An 8767-nucleotide genomic window follows, 5' to 3' on the forward strand; every position below is an offset into this window, starting at 1 on the left:
CAATAAATATTTTAAACTACAAAAAAATATGTTTAAAACACTGTTATGCACAAATTAAAATGCATCTTTAAAATCGTGCCTATTCTTCCTAGTTCGAATTTTTGTCACCAGGTGGCTTATCGCAGTTTAACCATTCCCAATACAACAGTAAGTTCTTAAACGCCCAAGAATTTATGCTGAGGAAATGCTCTTGAGAATATGGTCAGCATTTAAGCTTGAATAGAACATTTAAGAGAATTTAAAGCATTTATTGTTTAAAGATATACATATCATAATTACTACATATGTTTTTATAAAAACATTCTAGAGTGAAATAAACATATACTTTTTTTAAATTACAAAGTTGCTACAGATACGGTAATTCCAGAAAGTCAGGGAATGTCAGAAAAAACGTGATAAGAGGTAGGGAATTTTTGAAAAACTAAAATTGAAGTTAATTTGATTATAAATCGCAACTCTTTGGTTGGAAATTAATATCTTTTGGTTGAGGATTGAAACTATTTTGTTGAATTATCACCTTTTTGGTCAAATTCAACTATTGTTGGTGTAAAATTAACTCCTTTTTGGTTGAAATATCAAATATCACGTTTTTCGTTCTCAATTTAGCCTTTTTGATTGAAAATTCAACTACTTAGTTGGAAGTGGAACTACTTTGTTAAAAATTAATTCGTCTAGAATGTAAATATTGTTTTGAAAATTATGTTTTCTAGCTCAAAATTAATTGTTTTAGCTGGAAATTTAACTCGTACATGTTGGTTCCAAATTTATCTTCTTGAAATGAAAATTCAAATATATGGTTTAAAATCGCTATATCTTATAAAAAATTTGAATTCGTCTATCTTGTTAGAAAATTCATATTATTAGTTGAAAATTAGTATTTCCTTGTTTATTGATTTCAAATTGTAGATTTCAAATTATTTATGCCTTACGGTCCAATCGTAAATCAAAATAAATTATGAGTCCTTTAGAATTACTTTTTTAAACTAAAAACGTTGATGTTGAATTTTTTGTCGAAGATTTATCTTTTTTATAGCAATTTAATCTTCTTGATTGAAATTTATACTATTTCGTTGAAAATTTACTTTGATTTTATTCTAAATCTAGTTTTTTACTGCAAATTTATTTTTTCTCTTTTTAGTTGAAAATTGATCTGTTTCAGGTAAATATTTAACTATTTGTTTAAAATCCGTCGTTGTTTGCTAGAAGAGTTCTCTGATTAGTTAAAACTTCATCTTATTGATTAAAAATTAATTCCTGTGGTTGAAAATTTAATTATTCTGTTTAAAATCTGTTCCTTTTTTGGTTGGCAATTTATTTTACTATCTGAAAATACAAGTATTTTATTTTTGGTACAAACTTATTCATGTATTTGGTTAAAAATTAAATTTTTAGTTTAGTTGGAGATTTATCATTTTAGTTGAAAATTCACTTTAACTGTTCAATTTTTTGTGGAAAATTTACCTTTTTTCGATAGAAATATGATTTTTTATTATTAAGAAATGTTCAGTTTGATAGCAGATTCAACTACTCTGTTTTTTTATAAAAAATTTATTTCTTTTGTTGAGAAAAAATATTTAGTTAAAAATTCGTTTGTTTTTATATAGAAAATTCATCTATTTGGGATTTAAAATCCCACTATTTGGTCAAAAATTCATATTTCTGGTTGAAAATTCATCGCACAATGATTAAAAATTAATTTCTTTAGCTGAAAATTTGTTTCTTTTTAGTTGACAATTAATTTCTTTGGTTCAAAATTCGTTTAATTTTAGTTGAAATTTAATTTCTTTAACTGAAGATTTTAATATTCCATTTTTACATGAACATTTACATTTTTAGTTTAAAAAAAGTTACTTTTTGAACTGCAAATTGAACAGCTCTAGTTTTGGTATGTAAATTTATAATTTTATTTTGTTCAGAATTCATTTTTTTGTTGTTGAAAATTTATTGTTTTAACTGAAAATTTAATTCTTATATTTTTGGTTCTAAAATAATTTTTGTAGGAAAAAAACCAATTCTTTTGTTTAAAGTTCGTTTTTTTGTTGAACATTTATTTTTCTAATAGTTTAACTATTCTAATGTTGGTTGCAAATTTATCTTTTTTATATGGAAATTCAAAAATGAGTCTTTAATAGAAAACTAATGTTTATGTTGAAAATTCAACTAAATATTTGGTTAAAAATTCGTATTTTTGTAGCAACCCTGAATAAGGCACTGTTTAATGTGAATAATATGTTTTCTATTAAGTTGCCTTATTTTACCATTTAAATGAAGCGCCCACTCCAATTTGAGCCTCAATTTTTGAAACGACACATGCTCGTGTAAACACCCGTAGCAAGTCGCAAAAATGTGTTAATGAAGTTTATTCGTCTGATGTGTATTAATTAATACAAGTGACTTTGATACTTCTAATTTTGATTAAGGGCTGATGTGTTTTTTGTGGGAAATTGAGCAACAATAAAGAAAAGGTTGGATATCCACCGTAATTAATGTGTTCCGATCATTTCAAGCAAGAAAGTTTCTAGTGGTACAATAATAGAGTCAAAAAAGTTTAAAATCAGGAGCATTGAACATATTATAAGAATATATTAATTTTTGTAATTTTCTTTTTATTAATAGATGTATTGCAATATTAAATTCTGTTACTTTTGTTCCTCATAAACTACATTTTTTAAATTTCGCGCTCATTTTGCTTAGTTCGCCGAGCGACCGGTGGCAGCAGCATACTACAAAGCCCTTTTTAATATATGGTTTCAAGCCGTATTAGGCGCGGATCTACAGAGCCCAGGATCCAATTGCTCTCTTTGTGTATACAAATTTCCGACGCCGCCCCCTCCCAGTAATTACAAAAAGAGGTCGGTTCGAATTTCGACACGCCATCTTCACGTTGAGGATCAAAACTTTTCAACCCAAAAATCCTATTTCTATTAATTTTAATGCCAGAGACTTTTCGTGCAATTTGCACGAAATTGCTTCATATTTCTATTATACACTATTTTTAGTAGCTTTACTTCACTGTTCGCTCCAACCAATTGTTGACGATTTCGAGAATACGTTTACTTTTTAGGATGAGCTCAGAAACAAGAACCGATTGTAAATTTGAATCAGTCTGAACCCTCTTAGTGAATCCGCAATCTCCATTGGCCATTTCCGATAGCGAATGATTCACTACGACGTAAAATTTAACGTTTTATTTATATATTTATTAAAAATCTATTTCACATGTCTTATAATTGTTGAATTTCAATTAAGAACACGGTCATCCAATCCGTTTTATTAAACGTCACCGATTCACTATATCAATCGTTCAATCGTTTCTTTATTCCTGGGAGGAAGAGGGTTTTACTGAGCAAATTTTAGACTGAAAAATTATCTACGTTATATTTTTCCTGTTAGTTGCATGAACGAACAAAACTCTAATCAAGATAACAACATATTTCGTGCTATTAGCCTCTAAAAATTTTTTAATTACTTTTGTTACAACTAAAATATATTTATAAATTAATATAGTCGTTTTCCTTACCCAGCATTAGTCTAAATTAACTTGTAAATAGTGTTTAAATGATTAATGGTGATGTGATTTTTAAGTAAAATATCCTACATTTATTTTTTTGAAATCACGAAAACAGAAAATAAAAATTGAAAGTTAATTGCACCAAAGGTTTCATTTTAGCCAACAAAATGTGATCAAAAGTGATTAAATTAAGTGATTTTTCATTCAATATATAGTATATTTTGTCTGTCTTAATTATAAAATGGATTATATGTGACCCAATGTGCTCTGGTTTGATCAGCTGCTGATTGGTGAGATGAAAAAATACTTTTGAATACTTCTGAGGCCTTTGGATCTTTAGCCACACTATAATCTTTCGTGGTTTTGTTATACGCCATATCTTGAACTTGATTGGCCTGTTTCGAGCAAGAAGGTTGCTCTTCTTTCTTAATTTTTTTCTTTGGAATCTCGACTTGTTCGGTATCACCGGAAGTTGTTTCTTGTTTAATCTTCTTTTTTGTTGCTTTTTTCTCAGCTTTTCGAAGAGCTAACTTCTCTTCCAGTTTTTTTAGATCGTCACCAACTGCATTCAGTATAATAATATCATTGTCGCCAAAGGGTTTTTGACACTTGTGGCAGGCCTGAAATAATAAAAAATCTTTATTTTTTATAGTATATAGTGTATAAAATAACAGAAAAGCAAAAAAAAAAAAAACAATATTTTTTATAATTGATACCTTAAGCACGTTCAGGGTAGCCGTTTTAATCGAAGAAAAAAATGGCCGGTCATTTCACGGTTTTTTCCCGGTTCGCAAACATGTTTTACGGTCAATGAAATTTTAAAAATCGAACTCTATTCTGAACATTTTTCCATTTAAATCAATAAACAGCAAATTAAATTGACACGTACGAAATGGAAGGTACTAACACTTTTCAATTTAATTTTTTTTTATGAAATGCAGATAAACTGCAAAATTTAGAACTTTTATAAATTATAGAGTTTAAAGATTCAGATTAAATTCCAAAAATATAAATCCACGTTACAATTTTCAATACTCTAAATGAAAAAATCAAGCAATGAACTTTAAACATTTTCAAAATTATGTTTTTAAGTAATTTTAAGCTAGACAAATTAAAAGATTCAAATTAATTTTTTTTTAAATTAACAATTTTTTAAATTATAAGTTAAATTATTTTCATTTTAAATAGTTTAAGCATCCTTCAAAAAGTTAAAAAAAATTATTTTAAAACATTGATAAATCTACAAGTGGTTTTATATTTTTCCAAATTTAAAATCATTGTTGAAACTTTTTTGAAAATTGAAAAAAATCCTGAAAATTTGAATTTATAATTAAAAATAGGAACACTTATTATTTGTAGAAAAAATAAGAGTAATGTTAAGAGATATTTATAAGTTAAAAAAATATGAAAATTAAATGTCGAACTTGAAATTATTTCAATTAATTTACACGAAGTTTGTGACCTGAAAAACTTGGGCTATTCGCACCGAAATTTTTGTGCAAATACCAACAGCCGAATTTAAAACAAAATGCAGATTTTTGCAGATGTCAACCAAAAAATATAGAAACTTTTTAAGAATTGTGAAAGACTTGAAAAGAATTGAAAAATTTTCTTAAGATTCCTAGGAAAATTGAAAATGATTTTTTATTTTGAAAAATTATTCTAGCAGAAAATGTAAGAAGATTTTAAGAGATTTCCAAAATGATCAAATCAGAACCTGGAAGATTTTAAGGATTTTTTTTTTAATTTGCAGGATTTTCCAAAAATTGTAGGAAAAATTCGGTTAATTTTAAAATGTATTTAGACGTTCTGAACAAAAATTTTCACACACTTCTTTTCAAGTACTTAAAGATATTTCAAGTTTTTAATTAATTTTGAATTTTTTCAAGACTATGAAATATCTCTTGAAGTTACTCAAATTTTGTTTACAAATAATAAGTGTTAAATTGCTATTTATACGCAAAAATTGAACAATTTCACTTACAAATTAAACATTTTTTAAACAGAGTGATTCAAATTGTAACGTTAAAAGTTGAAAATCTCTTCGAAATTCTACAGATTCAAAGCTTTATATGTAAAAAAATTCAGTTTCAAATTGTTTATTTTTACATATATTTGTGTTTAATTTACTTATCTTAAAAATGAACAGTGAAATTCATAATGACTAAGAAAACTAATAAAAATAATATATTAATAAATTTATTTTTTCAATTTAATATAAAAACTAATATAAAGGAAGACCTAAAACTTTGAATTAAAAATATTTCATTGATGAATCATTAAAATTGTTATTTAAAAATAAAATTATCTGAATGATATAATGAACGGATTTAGATTCGTTTTGCCAAATCAATTAATGTTCAGTTTTTATACTTTAATTATTTACGAAACTGTTGAAATCAAACTTGAACAAACTTTTCTTCTGAAAAATCGTAAAATTCCCGGTCAAGGAATAAATTCACTGCCATTTTCCTGTTTTCCCGGTCTCAGAAAATTCCCGGTTTTCTCGGTCCAGCTGTCACCCTGAACGTTATCCTTAAGAATTTATCCATTTTGAAGAGTAAAAATGACGGTCAATTTATTTTTTGATTATGAAAGAATTTAATCAATTTTGATAATTAAATTATAATTGTTGTATGCATTAACAATTTAAATTTTCAGAAGCTTTGACTTTGAAACATTCAATTAAGTGTTCCATTTCAAAATGTCAAATTTTAGGCGTTTCGAAATAAAAATTATTTAAATTCATAAATCTTGAAATTGTTCTATTTTCAAATTTAAATCTGAAATAATTCGATTTCGTGATTCTTGAATTCAAAGTAAAATAGTTCAATTCTGAACGATTTGAAATAAAAATGATGCAGTTCGAAATATTGTTATTATTCAAAATTTTACGTAATCTAAAATTGATTTGAAATAAAACTCTTTGAAAAAATATTATTTTTTTTTCAAATTTTTGGTTTGAATTAATTATTGTAATTGAAAATTGAACTACTATATTTCTGGTTGAAAATTTATCTCTTTTAATTATAAAAATTCTACTATTTAAATGAAAATTCATATATTTTGATGAAAAGTTGTCTTTTTTTTATAGAAAATTATTCTACTTGCTTGAAAATTCAACTACTTGGTTTAAAGTTGGAACTATTTTATGGAAAATTCGTTTTGGAATTCTTTTTTAGTATAAATGAATCGTTTTTCCTGAAAATTCATCTTTTTGGTTGTGGATTAAATTTTTGTTTAATTCATCTTTTTCTTTTAATTACAGTCGTTGAAAATTCGTTTTTTTTTTGTTTAAAATAGCTGTTTAAACTTCAAATTTAAAAAGTCCATTTTTCATGGAAACTGATCTTTTTTCAGTTGAAAAATCAACTATTCAATGGAAAATTCATATTCTTTCATTGAAAATTAACTTTCTTCTTGAAAATTCATCATTGCCAGATTAAAGGTCGAATTTATTAAAAAATTTTAAACTGGCTCTGATGAGTTTTCAAAAATAAAAATTCATTTAAATTAAACTGAGTACTTTGTTCAAAGTTGGAACTCTTTTATGGAAAATTCATTTTTGTAGTTTTAATATTTATCATTTTAGTTTAAAATTAATCTTTTCAGTTAAAAATGTAACTAAATTGGTTAAAATTAATTTTTGTTGAGTTATGAATGCATTTTTCAAACCTAAAATGTAAAAAAATTCAACTGCTGTGTGGAAAATTTGTCTTTTTTTTTTTAATTATTTTGATTAAAAATTGTTTTAATTTGGTTTACAATAAATTTCGTATCTAAAAATGTAACTATAATCCATTTTCGTTTGAATATTAAACTATTTAGTATAAAACTCGCGAATTTAGTTAAAATTGCATCTTTTTGGGTAGAAAATATACCTTTTTTTGTTGAAAATTCATCTTTTTCGTTGGGCATTAAACTATTTTTTTAAACTGGTTATAGTGAATTTTCAACAAGAAATATTCATTTTATTAGAAAATTCATGTAATTTGTTAAAATTTCATCTTTTGGTACAAAATTAATCTTTGTATGTTGAAAATTCAACTATTTGGTTAAAGATTGAACTATATTGTTAAAAGTTTAATTATTTTTTTGAAAATTCAACTATTTTGCTAAAAATTCGTCCGTTTGAACTGGAAATTCTTTTTTTTTTTGTAGAAAAGTCATCTTTCTTGGTTGAAAATGATCTTTTTTGTTAAAAATTCAACTGTTTTCTAAAAAGATGGTATTTTGGGCTTGAAATTTATCGACGACCCCTTACTGCTAGTATTTATAGAGTTCTTAAATTCCCAAAAATTTAAGATCAGGTTATATAACCGAGAATATGACAGAATTTAGGAGAATTTACGATTTTTAACAATATATTTATTGTTCAGGTTATATCGGCGGTTTAATACAAATTATTTTCTAGCTCTGACATATTCAGGAAATTAAAATATGCAAAGCAGTAGCTCATTAATTATTTAACACTGTTAGATTGAAACTCTATAATAAATACCACGAAGCAGAATAAGAAGACCTCACTCCCGGAAAACTTAGACGCGTGATATTTTCAAAATTCTCTGATTTTTCGACTATTTTTTCATTTCAAATCATCAATATTCAAATACCAGCATTTTAATCTTATGATATTTTTACCATATAATATTTTATAAGCGGAATAAAACAGTATTTTATATACAAATTTAAATTTTTCAAATGTATTAATTTATTTCAAACAAAAAAAAAGTTTTGTGTAGTTTAATAGATAACTCATCAACATATTACTCGAATTTTCAACAAAATAATTGAATTTTTAACATAATAGCTGAATATTTAAACTAAAAAGACAAATTGCCAACGATAAAGTGTCATAGTTTATATTTTAATAAAAAAAGAATGAAATTTATACCACAAAAGAAAAGTATTATAAAACCAAAAAGATGAATTTCCAACAAATAAAGATTTTTCATTCAAAAAAGAAATAAAAGTTTATCTAAATTATTTAACCTTCAAACCAGAAGACAAATTTTCTTTTAAAAAATGCAATTTTCAAACAAAAAATATGACTGTTCAACGAAAAATTAATTTTTACGAAAAAAAAAAACACGAATTTTTAAGGGCATGTGACAGCTAAATATCTATATTACCAACCACAGTTTTTCAGTTCACTGAATGTTTTTTTGAACCTAAGAAGTTTTTTTGTAAATAAAATATCGAGCTGAAACTTTGGGAAATGTATTAGAGTACAATAAAGTACGTTTAGGTACTGCA

The 8767-nt window shown here is 25.2% G+C and overlaps 1 protein-coding gene across 1 annotated transcript in view; it reads right to left on the bottom strand.

Moving 5' to 3' along the window:
* Positions 1–3351: 3351 nt before the first annotated feature.
* The window catches only part of LOC117179810 (replication termination factor 2), an 11798-nt gene continuing 6382 nt past the window's right edge, over positions 3352–8767 (bottom strand). The window contains exon 3 of the mRNA XM_033371936.1: positions 3352–4131. Coding sequence (XP_033227827.1) covers positions 3742–4131 — 390 coding nt within the window. The 3' untranslated portion in view covers positions 3352–3741. The remainder of the gene's footprint in view (positions 4132–8767) is intronic.

This window comes from Belonocnema kinseyi, chromosome 9 (assembly GCF_010883055.1).
Source record: "Belonocnema kinseyi isolate 2016_QV_RU_SX_M_011 chromosome 9, B_treatae_v1, whole genome shotgun sequence".
Taxonomy (NCBI): domain Eukaryota; kingdom Metazoa; phylum Arthropoda; class Insecta; order Hymenoptera; family Cynipidae; genus Belonocnema; species Belonocnema kinseyi.